The following is an 18,713-nucleotide window of genomic DNA, read 5'->3' as shown; positions in this document are numbered from 1 at the left end:
TTCTAATGCTAAAAAAAACGTACTATAGGCTTAGGACTTTTCATAGCATACCGTGGTTCTAAAATCCTTGGAGCCACCATATGTGAAATTTTCGAAGGCAAAGTCAAAGTCAAAAAGTATGATGTCATATTAAATACAATGATTTATACATACTGTCACACCGTTACTGCGTTCATTTTAATCGAACGTAATTAATTTTATCAAGTTCAAGCCGAATGATGATATATTTACAGGACGGCAGTTTTACAACAAAGATGTAGTAGTCAAGTTACAGAAATATCATCACATTTTAGAGTGTTACACAAGTAGCTTTGAGAGGGAGTCTCACCTGGCTCAGGATCGTTCTGTGCTTCCTGCAGAACCTTAAACACGGCGCTCTTTTCCGCATCGTATGTTTTCTCGTTCTTCTTGAAGTTTACTCTGTCAAGGAAAACATTACATTGGTACGAATACACACGGCATTCGCCTACGGGTCCTCGGTTGATAACTACTAAGGGTTTAGCTTGGCAATAACATAATATTAGTCGGGAGTATTAGTTCTTGCAACTATGCATACGAGCATTGCAGGCATTACAACTTCTAATGATCCTTCAGTTTTACAACGTAAAATAAGAAATGGCACAAAATGGAATCTAATTGTAAATTATATAAAACTGTGTTCCGGATTTCGTAGGCATATTACCCACACCCCACACCAAACGGACTGTGTGTGTGCGTGTGTACATGAAACCCATACTTCGTATGTAATTTCGTAAAAAATTCGTAATAAGGACATTTATCACTATTTTTTATAAAAATATTTTACCAGGGTAAGCTCTCATCCAACATTTCCATGCGATCTAATTTCATTGTCAACTATAGAGCCACATTACAGGTCAGCAATCGGCATTCATCAGAACCAAAATCATAATGTGCATGGTTTAAAGAGTTTTTAAGTGCCTATTACAGTCGTCACGTCCTCACGTCCCTTATCTGTGACGATAATACTTGGAAGAAGAATTTTATTCAAACTTTTGTCACGAAGGGTCTACAAAATACTCCGATGTCGCATGCGATTTTGAGTATATTGCGGCATTTGAAAGATCAATTTAATTCATTGTACCTCAATGTACTCAGTAGTCAGCAATGTATCCTAAATCGCATTAAATTATCGGTATATCGGTAGCCCAGTAAAGTACGTACCCAAGCACGCCTCCCGCAAGCACCTCAGTTTGGGCAGAGAGTGTTTCCGCGATGGTCTGATCGGAGTACATCTTCACGGGCGTGTTGTATTGCTTGTTCACTATGCTCTTTACGTTGTCGCCGTTCATCTGAGGACAAAACACTAATTTGCAGATTTCCACAAAAAGGAAACTTTCTTCCCATACAACCATTTCCAGTCGCCGTTACGACGCGGTGTAGACACATCTTGTGTCGACACCGTCTGTTTCGGTCACAATTCCAGTCGCAGAGTCGTCGCCGTGTCGACACAGTTACCAGAAATGGGGAAGGGTCGACACATGACACAAAGTGACATAAAGTGTGGTCGCCGTGTGCACACATTGTTACTAGTTTGCGACTACTTTATGCCAAAATCATTCGTTCATTCGTTCATTTTGTTCCTGTCAAATGGAAACTGTCAGATGGAAAAATAGTTAAATAAAAATAAGTGACATTAATACGCCATCTCTAAAACGGATTACAAGACGTAATTATATATTGTTTGCATTTATATTACAATAGGACTTAAATTATTATGGGGAATTAAACTGCTCGAGTGATTTGATAAACTAAGTGTAATATAATCAACGCGCCACCACATTGTTTTAGTTTAGCCGGAAATGAAATTGTTTACTTCTCAGTGCTTGTGTTCATAAATATATTATTTGATGCATTTTTAGTACTTCGATGCGTATACTATACTTAAATAACAGAAATAACGCTTTACATACTACGAAACTTGTTAATTATGATGTATAAATATGGTTTAAGGCTGAGAAATATTGCAGTCACAAAGTAGTCGCAAATGTTTCGACTTTGTGTCGACTCTGTGTAGACACATGACACGCGCTGTCAAAAGTAATAACAAAGTTACTGGATTTGCAAAATGGCTCCTTGTGTTCATTTGTTTTCAGATATTCTCAAAGTGTAAAAATGACGTGGTCAGAGATGGGACTTAATAGATTAACTGTTTATTCGACTAATTAATGGAATAAAAAAAGTTAATCCTCAAATTTTAATCACGATTAGTTTAGTCGACCTAACATAGATTGAAATTGAATTAATCTGAACATTAATCGAATAAATTATCGATTAAATCTCGGTTGGAAGTTGACAGGGGGCCATTTTTGTACGTAAAAATAATAGAAATGTCTTGCATGCAGATGGTAGCCAAACACTTTGTCATAAAAGTCGTCATGGATGTCGTTTTATAGGTTTTAGGGGGCCCCGATTTAGAAAATGATGACCATTTTGAAATCCAAAATGGCGGCCATGCACTATGTCATAAAAGTCGTCATGGGTGTCGTTTTATAGGTTTTGGGGGGCTCAGATTTAGAAAATGATGACCATTTTGGATTCCAAAATGGTGGCCATGCACTATGTCATAAAAGTCGTCATGGATGTCGTTTTATAGGTTTTAGGGGGCGCAGATTTCGAAAACGATGACCATTTTGGATTCCAAGATGGCGGCCATGCACTATGTCATAAAAGTCGTCATGGATGTCGTTTTATAGGTTTTAGGGGGCCCTGATTTCGAAAATGATGACCATTTTGGAATCCAAAATGGTGGCCATGCACTATGTCATAAAAGTTGTCATGGGTGTCGTTTTATAGGTTTTAGGGGGCCTTGATTTCGAAAATGATGACCATTTTGGAATCCAAAATGGCGTCCATGCAGTATGTCATTAAAGTCGTCATGGCTGTCGTTTTATAGGTTTTAGGGAGCGCAGATTTCTAAAATAATAACTATTTCGGAATCCAAGATGGCGGCCATGCACTATGTTAAAAGTCGACATGGATGTCATTTTGTTGGTCATGGTCATCATTTTTGAAATCTGCTCTTCCTAACACCTATAAATCAACATCTATGATGGCTTATATGTCAAAGTGCACGGCAGACATCTTGGAATCCAAAATGGTCATCATTTTCGAATTCTGCACTCCCTAAAACCTATAAAACGATATCCATGACGACTTTTATGACAAAGTGCACGGCACACATCTTGGATTCCAAACTGGTCATCATTTTCGAAATCGGCACTTCCTAAAACCTATAAAACGATATTCATGACGACTTTTATGACAAAATACGTACGTAGCCGCCATCTTGGATTATAAAATGATCAGCGTTTTCGAATTCTGCACTCCCTAAAACTTATAAATCGACATCCGTGACGACGCAAGTTATCTTTATTTTCAGATCTAACAAATTGCTACAGAATACAAAGGACAAAAAAAGAAGCGAGGAGGTAATGAAACAAGCAAAAATACAGATGATTCCTCGACGCAATGGGATGCTTCTTAAATTGTGTCCAGATTTTTTTGTCATAAAAGTTTTTATTTTTCACGTATTACTCTCACAAGTTCCGTGACATTTCGACCTTGTAATTTTTTAAGTAAATGTTTTTGTTTATCTGTGAGGATCTCACTAGAATAATATAATCAAGGTATGTTTATATTTGATGATTGAAATAGTAACGCAAAAAAAATATTATATTTGTGTCTTATATTCCTGCCGAAGACTTTTATTTTTCCTTTTCCTTCTACACAAGTTTGGTCAAGTAATAAGAATTTAGGGCTGTCAATTTTATTTTGACTTCTACAACAGTAAAGCTACGAGGCCATGTTTGGTATCGTTTTCGTATAAATTCGCAGTACCAAATTTAGTTATGGTATCACATTGACACCATTCCAAAGTAAAAACATATAAACTTACTTTCTTTTAAACTCCTCTTCACGCTTAAACTGCTGAACAGTTTTAATTTAAATTTAGTACACATATATTTTGAGTCCCGAGACAGGACATAATAAGTTATCTCAAAAATCATCCTTCAAAAGTGTGAAATGAGGTGTAGGGGGGAATTCAGAATTGACTTCTTGAAGTTAATACCGTTTAAGTTTAGGTTTGAAGTCATGTTTTTTTTATCATTTTTAACTAAATCAAAGATGTAGACCATCCCAAATTTAATATAAATCGGTTCAGCGGTTATTGATTTCCCGTACAAATTTCCACGCCACTTTTCACACCTTCAAAAGATGATTTTGGTTATAAGATCTATCCTATGTCCTGTTCCGGGACGCAAACTATTTCTATACCAAATTTCAACGAAATCGGTTCAGCGGTTAAGCGTCAAGAGGAGTTTAAAAAAAACCGACCAAGTGCGAGTCGGACTCGCGTATTAAGGGTTCCGTACATTAAGTCCGACTCGCGCTTGACTGCACATTTCTAATAGGTTTTCCTGTCATCTATAGGTAAAGAACTATTTTGTGTATTCAGACAGACAGACATACAGACGCACGAGTGATCCTATAAGGATTCCGTTTTTTGCTTTTGAGGTACGGAACCATAAAAAGATTTTTTTTAATTTTGTGGAATGGTGTCAATGTGATACCTTAAATGGATTCAGCAACCCAGATTTATACGAAAACGATACCATACACGGCCTAGCACCTTCACTGATGTAGATATATCAAGATAAAATTGAGAGCCCTAAATAAACTTTCAAGAGCGGATATCTCAAAAACTATTCAACATATCGAAAAAATTGACTGAATAAACTTGTAAACAAATTAAATTAACTTTCATTTTGTATAAGTGGTCATGTCGCTAAGATGCATAGTTTCCGAGATATAATCGAAAAACCGGAAAATGGGACCTTCAAAGCCCCCTCTCTTCCCCCCGCTCAAGGGCTACGGCCGGGGACTTTTGATATGTTCACCTCCTAACTTGTCCAAACCAAGTTACAGAGTCAAAAATTGTGTTCCGAGCATTTCCCTCTACAACTTTTTTGAGCATTCGTTGGGTGACCTAAGTAGCTTATTGCATTTCTTTAAAAACTTTTCTGTAAAAGGTTGACGGGTGTTGGGTGTTTATATGGTTTTGGTCGATTATTATCATTTGCATCGCCCATGATGACTTACTAGAATTACTTACGAGCACACGAGACACTAATAGTAGTTTGACAAACCTTGGTTTTCAAGAGGTATTTTATATTGACATTTGCTGTCACAAATTTGCTGTCAGATTTAGTCGCAAACCGCACGCAAAGTGCACACAAATGTGTCGACACCTTGTTACGGAAAAGTGTACACACGGCGACGACACTTTGTTTCGAAACAATTCTAGACACATTGTGTGGACTCTGTTACGACACATCTGACATTTAGTTACCACTTTGATGATTCTGCGACTGGATTGGTTATATGGGTTATAACTGTGTCATTAACACTCTGAATGCCATGCGAAAATGACGCACTAACACCAAGATCATGCATGCGAGCCAATAATAAAATACCTAAACTATACTAGACCCAATGGTTACATTGACAGCGTATGGACATGATGATTTTATTTAGGTGTCCATAGTATGCAAATGTAAAAAGACAATTGTATTTAACAGCTTGGATTGATATCGATCTATCGGTAATAAGACTAATAAGCGTTGATAACCCAATACTTACATAGCCAAACGGCTTAGCGACGTTGTTGTGTCCCGATCCAAAGGCGAGGCTGGGCTGTGGCGTGGCTTTGAGCGAGGTGTTCGTGACTGGGGCCGGGGAAGTTCCGAGAGGCCGGGAGCCGGGCCGCGGCAGACTGCCTGTGGGGGTCACTGTGGGACGCCAAGTGCCGCCACCGCTGTGAGATGTAAAAGTACTTGTGAGAACACGACAAAGAAAAGCCGCAGTGAGATGTATTTCAAATTAGTACGCTGTTTCTAGACTAGTTTGACTTATCCTATTTATGTCCTATTACATGTGTCCTATGTAGGACTAATAGGAGTAGCGAAGAAAGTGTCTCTCATGACTAGCCAACAACTCTAATGACCAGAGAGGAAGGAATTTCCAGGAATCCAAGAATGCAAAGTTCGTGTGGGGAACTTTCCAAGGCTTTATTACGTCCTGTAAAATTTCCCTAACTGATTGGCTTTCCAAATTTTATAAATTTTGCGCAGTCTGTTGTATGGCTTACCGTTGGACGACAAGTTCTAGGGCAACACCAGCAGCTCTGATAGCGTCCTGCGCTTCTTGATGTCTGAGCGTGTACACGTCTGTGTTGTTGACTTTGATGAGGGCGTCGCCGGCCTGAAGCCCGGCACGCTCGGCTGGGCTGCCGCTGTTAACCTGGAACAAGGAACAGCTTGCTTAAAAATCACAATCTTCAACAAAACAATTGACAAAACCTTAATAGTTTCATATGCCATCAGTTTATGGATCAGCAGGTCCACTTTACTTAATGGTGCTTTCCGAAAGGAAATACACTGCTTAATATAAAAACCGATGGCAGCTGGAGAAACCACACAAATGCCGAAGTTGAAGAAATGGTTGCTGAACCAAATATCTCAGTTATAAGATGACCAATCGAAGAGTTTAAAATCTAACCAAAAATAATCACAATATCCTAAAAATCCTAACAATATGCTAATCCTGAAATTTCCCTCGAATGTACTTTCTTATAACTATCTCCATCAATTTGACCTATTTTTTCACCCTGTCCCACATAAGATGTTCTGTTCCAGTTAGAAATGCGAGCAAGCAGAAAAATAATTGAAAAAGCTAACAACGACATAAAGGCCATCATAACCACAGCCAAAGAATCAGGATGTCCTATTAAATATATTTTCTCAAAACTATCTCCATCAATGATCTTTTTATCACCCTGCCCCACATATAAGATGTTTCTAGGAATGCGAGCAGCGGAAGGAACATGACGTCACCGGCGCGCGCGCCGGTCGCAGCATAAACTGGACGCGATGTCATGCGTGCCTATATTTAGTAGTTAATTAACTAAAGGTGAGCTGCAGCGAATCATTCATATAATGGACCGCACATGTTGTAAAATTAAATTCTTTTTGAACAGATATGACTAGATAATTTGCAGAATGAGACGGGATGCCGATGCCGACGACGCCTTCCTTGCTTATCTTTAAGCTTGTATAATGAAATGAAGGTGTACAACATATTAATCTTGTATTGTATTTGATGTCAATGCAAAAAACTATGAGGTTTAATAGCCACAAGCTTTTGGATATACATATGTAGTTTTTTAAAAGGAGTAGGATTTTGGTGGTCGTTATAAATCGGTTCTTATATTGAAAACCTACAACACCTATAGTTAGCTTGTTTGATAGTAGTGATCTGTGGATAGTACATACTTTAAAATAATAATAAGAATCTTTCAACATATTATAATACCCAAATCCCCCAAACCCTATCTGTAAGTGAGTCGCTTAACTTCAAACTCGGGTAAATCCATCTGTCAGATTATGCGATTTTGGTATTAAGAAAACGTAATAGGGTAGATATTTGCTGAGAGGGTCCAATGGAATTACCCGAGTTTGAAGTTAAGCGACACATTAGTGGTCTTTCGAAGGAGCATCTACGTTATGAATTTATGATGCAATTTTCGTAACTAGACATTCCTCAGTTATCCTCACCCACGAATGCTATCTCCTCATGACAAAAGACAGATCCATTAATAAAACCACCTACAAGAAAAGGTAAACAACTCATGTGCCAGCCATCTTGGAGCACAGCCAAGCTGTCATTCTGCCGAATATATGCTAGACGTACAGGTCATACCTACAGCCCACACAGACCAGATCAATCTGTCAGCAATATAGCTGCGTCAAGAGGACACGGCATTGCAAGTGTTAATGTCCTAGATTCATTTACTAACAGCAAAATGACCTTATGTAAACCTTATCTTGATGCAATAAGGATTACGATTAGCTTAGTTGGATAAAGTTTTCGCATATATCAACAACTTGAAGGATTTTAAAGATAGATCGATACCTGTCGCAAATAAGTCATAGGACAGCCATAAGATTTATCGCTTGGCGCTTTCTATTCTATTTTTCGTAGACCCTGACTTTTTTAATTCCTTTGCTTTTTAGGGTTCCGTAGCCAAATGGCAAAAAACGGAACCCTTATGGATTCGTCATGTCTGTTTGTCTGTCCGTGAATGTCACAGCCACTTTTTTCCGAAACTATAAGAACTATCCTATTGAAACTTGGTAAGTAGATGTATTTTGTGAACCGCATTAAGATATTCACACAAAACAGAAAAAAAAACCAATAGATTTTGGGGGTTCCCCTTACTTAGAACTGAAACTCAAAAAAAATTTTTCATCAAACCCTTACGTGTGGTATATCTATGGATAAGTCTTTAAAAATGATATTGAGGTTTCTAATATCTTTTTTTTTTACTGAATAGTTTGCGCGAGAGACACTTCCAAAGTGGTAAAATGTGTCTCCCCCCCTGTAACTTCTAAAATAAGAAAATGATAAAACTAAAAAAATATATGATATGCATTACTATGCAAACTTTTACCGAAAATTGGTTTGAACGAGATCTAGTAAGTACCTAGTTTTTTTATACGTCATAAATCGTAAACCGCATTTTTTTTTTAATTGCATAAAAACTTTGCCCTCGCTTCAATTTGATGCAGTATGCAAAACTGCATGCCTATCCATCACAACAAAGTGCAAGGCAAGCGTCAAGCCTTGCATGCTTGCAGTTTTTATGTGCAAACGTAAAGAATGCACCGGCAGATGTCTGACCTCAAGCTGCAAACTATGTTAATAACAAATGCAATTTGACATAATTAGTTGCACATTTAACGAAAAATGGCCAGGTATACTACCGACTTAAAACACTTTTTTCGAGTTTAAACGAGTTTCAGTTATGGGTCAACTGAAGTAAGAATTTGCACCTTACGAGTGGCCTTAAAACGAAAGTGGTTGACCTACCTTGAAACCTAAGATATGGCGCCAATTTGTAATTGCGAACAGGAAACTTGTAGAAACAGTTACAGTCACCGTTTTTAATCACTTATGTAGAACTATTATAAGTCTGCAGACCTGAATGTCACTGAATGAGCCCTCTGCAGTTAACACTTCAACTGGCTGTCACAAGTTTTAGTGTCCTTTTGAAGAATCACAAAAATGCACCGCACGATTCTGACGCTCAATTGTTTGTAACACTAATTTCCACGCACTTGTTATTATAGTATTTATTTGGGAACTATGACTCACGTCACGACCTTACGGAAAATAAAAGTAACTATCCCGACACGATCAATTTCAATGTCATCAAGAACTTCCAGTAAACAGTGAACAGCTGTGATGCTCAATTGTTTTAATTTAAACACTCAAACTTTTATTTAGTTATTCAGATGCTTGAGCTAAGCCAGTGGCCAGTTATCAATCTCGGCGTGCCGTATCTTAAAAAGCGCGTACGCTGTTACGTGTCGTTTAAATAGTTGTGTAACTGCCCCCTCCATATTGTTGTTATTCTTATCGTGACAAAGTGCATCGTCTGATGAACCAGTTAAGGTGTGATCTCCGATTAAAGTCTACCATCGTCAACACGGCTAACTGACTCATTTTCAACCTTATAGTATAGACATAAGATCCACGAATGGTCTGTTAAGAGTGTTGGCTTTGTCTAAACAAATCGTCTTATCACAAAAGGTGTAAAATTGTTGGGAGCGTGCCAAATTGACCAGGTACTTTAAACTTCGGACGAGACAAATGATTTTCGACTGTGGTTCTTAAGAGATAAGATAATGATGATAGGTGTTGTAACTACTGACATACCACAATGATTATTTTGTAATGTAATTATAATGGTTTAAGGACAAAAGCGGAATACATGGGCGGCTGGGCGCGTGCTAAAAGTAAAGGTGCCTGGATACAATTGACACGCGCTAAAAGGATTTACACTCCTTTTGTTCCTAAGAGATAAGACAGTACTTAACTAGCATTACTGATAATAAAATTATGTATCACTAAGGAGGAGTTATATAATTCAATTAGTGGTTGTCATTTCTTTTTAAGGATGCAACTGACAGCAAATATTCAGCTCTGTCCATTTGTCACAAAAACAGCAGTTTGCAGACCCGTAATTCAGACTGATAATCATTTGACATTATCTAGATCTGGCTGGGATTGGCTAAGATACCAATAAAAGTATACTATATACATATATACTATTATAGTAACTTTATACGGCAAGTCTATAATCTCTATACATATAAGGCAAATGTGGGGAAGACCTTATTATATGCATAAATAAATACAAAGAAACACATACATCTTAAGCCCCCTCCAGACTATGCGCGTGAATCGCGGGCGAAGCCGCGAACGCGAGTGTGGAGTCGATTTCGCTGTCTGCGAAAATCGACGCCACACTCGCGTTCGCGGCTTCGCGCACGAGTGTGGAGGAGGCTTTACATTTTACTTCCTGCCGACATCCGATATCGAATCGGACAATGTGAAAACGTTTTTATTCTAGTCACCTTGAAGCGTGAGCTAGACATGTGTGTGGAATATACTAAGTCTGCCAGGATTCAGTATTCCTGAGGCCTTATTATGGCCTCGGCACTGGCGCCCGGCTGGCGAGTACAGTCGGCTTCGGAAGCAACTGTAAGTACTTATTAAAGTGTTTACTTCAGTTGTAGTGTAATGTAGTACATTCAGCATCAAATCAATACCTACTCCTATAGTTCGTTTTTTTTAGCATTAGAAAGAACTTGCAAGAAGGTAAGCGATCTTGACATGTCTTTTAATTGAAAAACGCTTTTTAAAAATCAAAAACTATTACTAATGAAAGCAAAAGAATATAAATGATCGTATTAGATTCATAATTGTTACATATTTGCCGTAATTTATTTTTAAAATGTGTTTTTCAATTAAAAGACACATCAAGATTGTTTACCTTATTTCTAATGCTAAAAAAAACGAACTATAATGACGGCGATTCAAGAGTAACTTTCGTTTTGGAAATGTTAAACTTCGATTTCTGTACAAAAATATGAGAAGTTTCCGAAATTTACTCATTTATATTTTTAGGCCGACTGTATCATGTAATTTTTAGGCTGACCGTATCATGCCTGAGGCCTAATACGGGCTATTAATTTTCGCTGTGCCAAAGTTTATAGGTAAGCCTTTTCGGAAGTAATAAAAGACATTTCATATTTCCGCAATAGCGTAACTTTCTTTACTGCTTTTCAAAAGTGTGCTTTACCGACTTTATAATAAAGTTATAAATCGTATACGTACGTTTGTAGGCATTCATGGAGTTATGTGTAAAATTGACATTGCTGACATGACAATAATTGCCAAGGTAAAAAGTAAATAAAAGAACACTTGTGTTTTTATCTTTGTACATGACAGTGCTAACTGATTTATGTTAAAGTTAATTAAAGCGGAGTTAAGTAACTGTCATTTAACATTTTTAATGATTATGTCAATTTGTACAAGTTAGTGGTAGATAAAAGTAAGTTTAAACCCTAAGCTCGAAGGGATTTTAGATTACATTTTTGGTTTAATGTCAACACGTACCTTTTATGTTTTAATTGCGCATGTGCAACTACTTATAGGTAAAGCGGTTATCACTGGCAATTCATTTCCAACATTAGAATTATCAAAACGTCTTATGAAAAAAATCATGTGTTTTTAGAGTTCTACCAGCCGTATTGATTAACTGTCTTAATTTAACGACTAATGACTTTAACTAAAATTCAAATGGTTATCTTAAACTCATAATTTAATTCTAGAAAATTGTATTTTCAATTGTTGTATAAGTATTTAATTATGATAGGTACCTACTTAATTTACTTCGCTTTATATCTACATACAGTACCTATAATCCTACATACTAGGAGGTAGGTACCTAAGACATACAATAGATATATAAATGTATGTAACAAGTCAAGACAAAACGTGACTTACTCTTGAATAGATCTCGCAAAGACGAGTGAAGCGTTGTTATTCCCAGTACCATTATCAACACTTAAGAAGGGGTGTAAAGCCAGGAAATTAGAAGGGAATAAAAGATATATCGCTCCACGTAAAACTGCCGACGGAAGACATGACCATCGCGCGGGTTATTTATATACTTACCTCTTAACTAAATCAGGTATTAAGGCAACGTATGTGCATTATTGGATGTCCAAATAAGCTAAGTTAAACTAATCGTTTAAAAAATGTGGAAGAAATGTAATATCCCGTGATGTGATATAGAAAAAAATCCAACGAGCAGGATGTTATTTTAGCATCAAACTAAGTATAAGTGAATAAATACTTATTCCTTCGAAAAATTAAGGTAATTTTTTTTTTTATCTTGAAACTATATTAACTCACATTTATAGACGGGTCTAATGCGAAAATTACCGACGTTTCGACACAGGTTTCACTGGTAAAGGTAATTGAATAAATTTCGCGTTAGACCCGTGTATAAATGTGAGTTGAAATATGTGTTCAAAAAGCGAAAGTTTTAAATATTAGGTATAACTAAAACTTAGTTAATTTAATAGTCAAGGTCATTAAAGTTATCAGTCGCCTTAAGAGCAGTGTTTTCCTTGTATATTTTATTTGTGTGCCCTCGCACGCGCGGGCCTTATACGGCAGTAACAAGAACGGCGAACACCACAGGGCCTTACATGCAAAACAGGGGGTTATTCCGAGAGCCAGCGAGTCGAATAGCTACTGAGGTACCTAAACTAGGATACCTTTCCATAGAGGCGGAAATGAGCGGAGAAGTTGCCAGTGGCGGATTTGGCGGATAACAAGAAATTACTCAAAATGTAGTCAATACGATCCTGGGTGCTGAGAAAGGTGTGGCTACAACAAATCCGCCAGGAAGGATGTTGCTCATCCGCTGATGCTTAATTGGAATTGTAATATTTGTAATCCAGTGGAGTGGATCTAAGAGGAGATGATTGGAGAGATTTCATCCCTAAATATTTAATTACCTTCATGGTTCTGCTATTTTTTTTTAATAAATCGAATAAGATAAAATATATGGAACGTCACAAAAGCTGTTAAGAAATGCGACCTGTAAAAAGTACAGAAAAACAGCCGGTCACCAAAAGCGTTTTTGCCCAAGCTCAATTAGCTGAAAAGGGGTAACGCTTCGGTCTCTCAATGAAACGTATTTAATACTTAATAAAATAATAAAAATCTTTATTGCTGTAAACATTACTTTATTTTTACATTATTAAATGTATTACCATTATAAAAGTTATTATAAAAGTTACAAACCTGATACTTACACCTTATCAGGTTTGTAACACATTTAGGTAGTGGGGTTGAGCCTCTGCCTCCCGAACTAGGTCCAAGTCTAAAATGCTGTTACGAGTATAATTATAATAGCTATTTTGTTTATTTTCTGTGACATGTCACATCTAAGTTTATCACGGTTGCGTCCTTAGCTACTGCTGCGGCGCCCAACAAGGTCCGCTCTCCGACTTTATCTCCATCACTTAGCCTACCCAGGAGTAAGCGGTTGCCGTAGTCTACTAACGCTTGAGAGAAGTGATGCCGATCTTTGACGTCGACTGTATGTTTAGGCAACCGCTAAAATGAGAGACGTACAGACGCCATCAGACATATTAGAGCGGCCAACGTGCTCATAAATGTCTGAACACGCCTACCTCTATTGTCAAAGGCGCTAGAGTAGAGTGATTGTTCAGATATTTTTGAGCACCTCGGCCGCTCTGATATATCTGACGGTGACTGAGCTTAACTATTGCAACATTGGACACATATTAATCGATCAAATCCATTTTCAGAAAACAATTTGCACTAATCAGAACTGCAATAATGTCGAACAAGAGTTGTCGAAACTTTGCTTCATTAGTATACAGAGATTTAGTACGGAATGCTAACCCGGCTACATGACCACAGATAACAGCAATGACCATTATTGGAGCTTATGCCTTTACAATAAGGTCTACAAATTGTCAGTTAAAATTGTGGACGATGGTAAACAACGTACGTAGGTAATTAGAAAATACCAACGCGATAATCCACAGAAGGCGTTGTCGTTCACTGTTCCAATTTCAAAACAAATCCCAGTCAGTATAGTCACGTCTTTTGACACGTATGCCTTTTGCCACTTAACTTTCTGGGCATAAGGCTTAGAGTTGTTTAGATGTTTTTGGTTTTGGTACGTGAGTCAGATTGTGTTCAATCGGAGATAGAACCAGAAGGTTGCGTAACTCAGTCCGGTTAGGGCTGGTTGGTCATTTGTATTGTATCGTTTCGATATATACCTAGGTAAGCAAGAAGTTGAAAATTTTTGACCCGAAGGAATTCGGTTAAAAAGTCAACAACATAAGGATAGAAACATAAACGGAAACACCCCTACTCTATGTCGCCTGTATCTGTATGTAGTGTGAGTGAACTGAAATGGAATTTACCTTGGATCGTAATCGTAACTTGCTAAATGTATGGGTCCCTTACATATCCCCTCTGGTAATAGGAACAACTAGGCAATTCACTTATGTGGTTAACGCATGGTTAATTTCAGTCATATCCATAGTATTTTATCTTATGGCATAGGTACTAATCTGAGGCAAAACAGCATTAAGAACAATGTAACTTTATTATTCAAGAAGGAATTTTACTTTACATAAACAAACATATTCTTACGTTACGACGGCTTTACTTACGGCATACTTAGTAGATAGTGTTTTTCAACCTCTAGCCGCATTTATGAAATAAAACAACGGATTAAGTACCTATAATGGTGACAGTATACTTTACTTTTCTTCAGTCAGATTCCGTTGACCACTAGCGGTGGTAAGGACCTAAAACGTCGGGATGTATTTTAATTTCGTTATGCTAGAAATAATTATTTTCATGAATTCCTAACTATCGCGGTAACCGACGATATGCACAAGTTTAGTCAAATTCTTTACAGCAAAGAGAATATAATCACTACGTCCTTACAGGCGGGACTGCGGGAGTAGGTATTTGAGTCTCGAATAAGAAAACGTGATATAAATGCACTCGGGTTTTTTACATTTAAGTACACTACAACTTTTATTGTGTGGTTTACACAAGAGACTTTTTTTATGAAACGTGTTTGACCTATTCCTTCATTCTTCAAGTTATTGGTTTATTCTGAACAAAGAAATATGTAGTAGGTACCTATTAGGTACATACATTGCGTAACGCAGTCCGGTTCATCATGTGTATTGTGTCGATATAATTCAAGTTTTTTCCTGGGTAGCGTTGAAACTCATTCAACGAGGAACCTGTTATTTAAATGCGTCTAGACTGCGAGCAAAACCTAGGCATACAAAGGCGCCATGGGGCTTAGTTTCTAAGGTGTCGATAAAAAGTGATGTCAGTTGATTCGTATGGTCTTATGTTTTAAAGGTAGCTATTGTGGCGCCTGGCGTCTGTCATACGTAACTCTATGCAACTGGCTAGTTTTTAGGGTTTCGTACAAAAAAGGAAAAAATTATCCCTTATAGTGCGAAGGCCCGTCTGTTTGTCTGTCATATCTCGAGGATTACTAAATGCTAGGGCGCTGTACACAATTATACTTATTAGTATACTTCAGCTCAAAAATCGTATTTGAAAGTTTGTGAGAGTGTTAGAGGTACTACCATGGTTACCAGTACAATTTGACACTGGGTTAACGGTTTAACCGTTTAAACACGGGTTAGTGGGATGGTGCCAGTGGCCCTAAGGTACTACCACGAAGTTGACGCTTGTAGTGTTGCTGCCACACTCCGTCGCATACCAAGTCGGGAGACTTGTGGTGGGTGGTTAGGTATATATATACGTCTTGGAATCGTATGTATTCATTGGAATATTTTCCTTCCTTCCGCAATCACATACCTATTTATTTCAATTTCAATAATTCCATCGACACTTAATTAACATTACTGCGTTCGTTGCATTTTCCAATAGTTCTCGACTGGTATTTGGCGTCTGTCTTTGGAAACATCCAAGATGATATCATAATACCTACTAGGTATAATTAGTTGTTGATAACCTTATAAACTACCTAAGTTAACCTATCGGAACGACTGAAGTGCCGCTGATAACATGGACAAATTGATATTATGATTGATACTGAGTTATGATTAGGACGACTCTATTGACTGTAGGTCAAAGCTATCATCAGGAAATACGTAGTTGAACTTGAATCCTGATTGAATACTGTCTGTGATTTTGATTAGAGTTGAGAGGATAGTGGACGACTAGCGACTACTTCCCCATACAAAAGTAGTGTCCCATTTTCCTCTGGATATTGACATAATGGAAAATGTGTTTACACATGTATCCGAAATCGTTGCCGTGGAAATCGGACCGGCAACATGTCCAGCATCTCCTAAATACTTACCTCTTAGAGAGGCGAAACACGTGTCGAGTTTTGTACCTACATTTGGTGGTGGTTTGTTATATTTGATTTATTTTTGCGGTGGGGGTATGTACTAACGAGGGAAGTATTAACAGGTTATTAGCACATTATTATTTCGAGGAATGGCAAAGTAATATTTTTGTTATAATTAATATGAAAAATAGGTCTTAGGGGTCATCCATTAATTACATCACACGTTTAGGGGGAGGGAGGGGGTCAAGAAAATGTGACATATTGTGACATGGGGGAGGGGGGAGACACAAACTTTGTGACGTCACTTTAATTTCATCACTAACCGAAATATTTATTTAAATTATTTTATTCGCTGTACATTTAAATAACAAGTTTTTAAAACGATAATCGTTTTTATTCGTTTAATTTTCTTTCCTAAGCAGTTTTAGGTTATAAAATTACTAATACATATTTATATCGTCAAAAATATTTTGATAAAATATGTATTAATAATACTTAGGTACTTACTTAATTCGATTTGGCGATTTCGTAGAAAAAATGTGACGTCACACTAGGGGGGAGGGGTTTGCCAAATGTGACCAAGTGTGACAAGGAGGGGGGGAGGGGTCAAAAAACCTAGAAATTCGTGTGACGTAATTAATGGATGACCCCTTACTAATAATTTCCAACCCAATTTTTATTCGACAAGTTATTTATTTAACGACAAGGACACTGCAATATGAACAAGTGAAGATGCAGACATCTCTACCGTGTCTGATACCTACTATTATGGAAACTGAAAACAGGAAACCGACGAATGCGTGACTATGTCCAATACTCGTATATAAACAACATCCAAGTGATATCATCTGCAGAAAAACACACGACTAGCATCGTAAGTGTTATTATACGTATATGAATCGCTTCGGTTTTGCATTTGTTATATAGATACAAAAATAAACAATTGGTAAAAATTAAGTGATTTTGATAAAATACCTACTTTATTTTGTCATTGTAGATTACAACTAGAGTCTGTACGGAAAGAGAAGAGTCGTGAAATATAGGGGAGACCATACATTCTACGACTCGTCTCTTTCCGCACAGACCCTAGGGTAGGGTCGCCAATTGCCATAGCAGGGTTGCCAACTCCATTTTTTTTTATCCCCTGAGCTCAACTTAAAAACCCCTAAAACTGCACTATTATTTTGGAAAACCCACTAAATAAAAAAAAAAGAAATTATTATAGATTTTCGAAAATTTAGAACATTATTATGATTTTCAACCGGTTCGACATTTTAATGATCATACTAATGAACGTTATACATAGATGGTGATGGAATTCAAATTTTCTATGAGACGATATCGCTTCGCGTCTACATTTTTTCAAATTTCCCGCACTTTACTACTAAAAAAAAACCACTAAAAATATTTATCCCCTAAAAAAAACCCCTAGCTGGTTTATTTCCCCCTAAATTTAGTGGTAAAACCACTAAGTTGGCATCCCTGTGCCATAGGTACATCAAGGTTTCCACTGACACTTTAGGATTTTTGGTCCTTTATCAGGATTGCGGGCGACTTGGCGAGTCTCGGGGTTTTTCAAAACCTCATCTCATCTAACCACTAGGAGCTAGCTAAAACTTTGGAGTTGCGAAGAAGATAGGGAAGCTTAGGCTACTTACATAGCTACAGTGTAGCCAACGACAGGTTTTGGAATAACGGAATTTAATCAGCGGATTAATAGTAGATTGTTAACCAAGGGTTGAAAGGCACCCATTTCTGTCGAGGTAGTTTGGCGCTCGAACACAGTGAGAGCGCCAATAGTCCGAGACAGAAATGGTGCCTTCACCCGAGTTAAACACTCTACTTTTCATATCGAATGCGAGGAAACCAAACAAGACAAGGAAATTTCGCAAAACCAGTAATGGAAGTACCTAATAAATCTACGGCCAAGATTTATTTTCCTTAGGACTTACTTGCAATCGGAGACTTTACATGTGTGAAGATTAATAAGCCCTAGCGAAAATCATTTAGATTGCAATATTTACGAAAACACACATTTTTTAACAAACTGCAGTAATTTTAAAATGATTTAGTCATTATAAATAGTATGAAAATTAGCGGGATTGCCTCTTACTTTTTAATTTTATACTTTTTCGTTCTAAAAGCCGCAATAGACTACCGGATCGCACCGCGACCTTGGTGCGCCGCACAACGTAATAACATAATAAAAGTATTTTAAATATTAAATAACAATTTAATTAATAATATAAGTAATTTTTATCTTGTATTTTATTTTCATGAATATTATAGTGCTAAATAACTTTAAAAATCAATTTAATATCGTACAAACGTTTAACTGTGGCTGTATAAGATTCTGCCTTTGCTCATTTACGCAAGT

The 18,713-nt window shown here is 37.2% G+C and overlaps 1 protein-coding gene across 4 annotated transcripts in view; it reads right to left on the bottom strand.

Moving 5' to 3' along the window:
• The window catches only part of LOC134666089 (PDZ and LIM domain protein Zasp), a 78,613-nt gene that overhangs the window by 16,992 nt on the left and 42,908 nt on the right, over positions 1–18,713 (bottom strand). For all 4 annotated transcript variants that reach the window (XM_063523230.1, XM_063523231.1, XM_063523228.1 and 1 more), the window contains exons 3-6: positions 6,170–6,321; positions 5,662–5,836; positions 1,183–1,310; positions 329–420 (exon numbers count right to left, since the gene is read on the bottom strand). In XM_063523230.1, the coding sequence (XP_063379300.1) occupies positions 329–420; positions 1,183–1,310; positions 5,662–5,836; positions 6,170–6,321 (547 nt within the window). The remainder of the gene's footprint in view (positions 1–328; positions 421–1,182; positions 1,311–5,661; positions 5,837–6,169; positions 6,322–18,713) is intronic.

The sequence above is a fragment of the Cydia fagiglandana genome, chromosome 7 (assembly GCF_963556715.1).
Source record: "Cydia fagiglandana chromosome 7, ilCydFagi1.1, whole genome shotgun sequence".
Taxonomy (NCBI): domain Eukaryota; kingdom Metazoa; phylum Arthropoda; class Insecta; order Lepidoptera; family Tortricidae; genus Cydia; species Cydia fagiglandana.
Note: the sequence above shows the minus strand (reverse complement) of the source record. Positions and strands in the feature narration are given on the sequence as shown.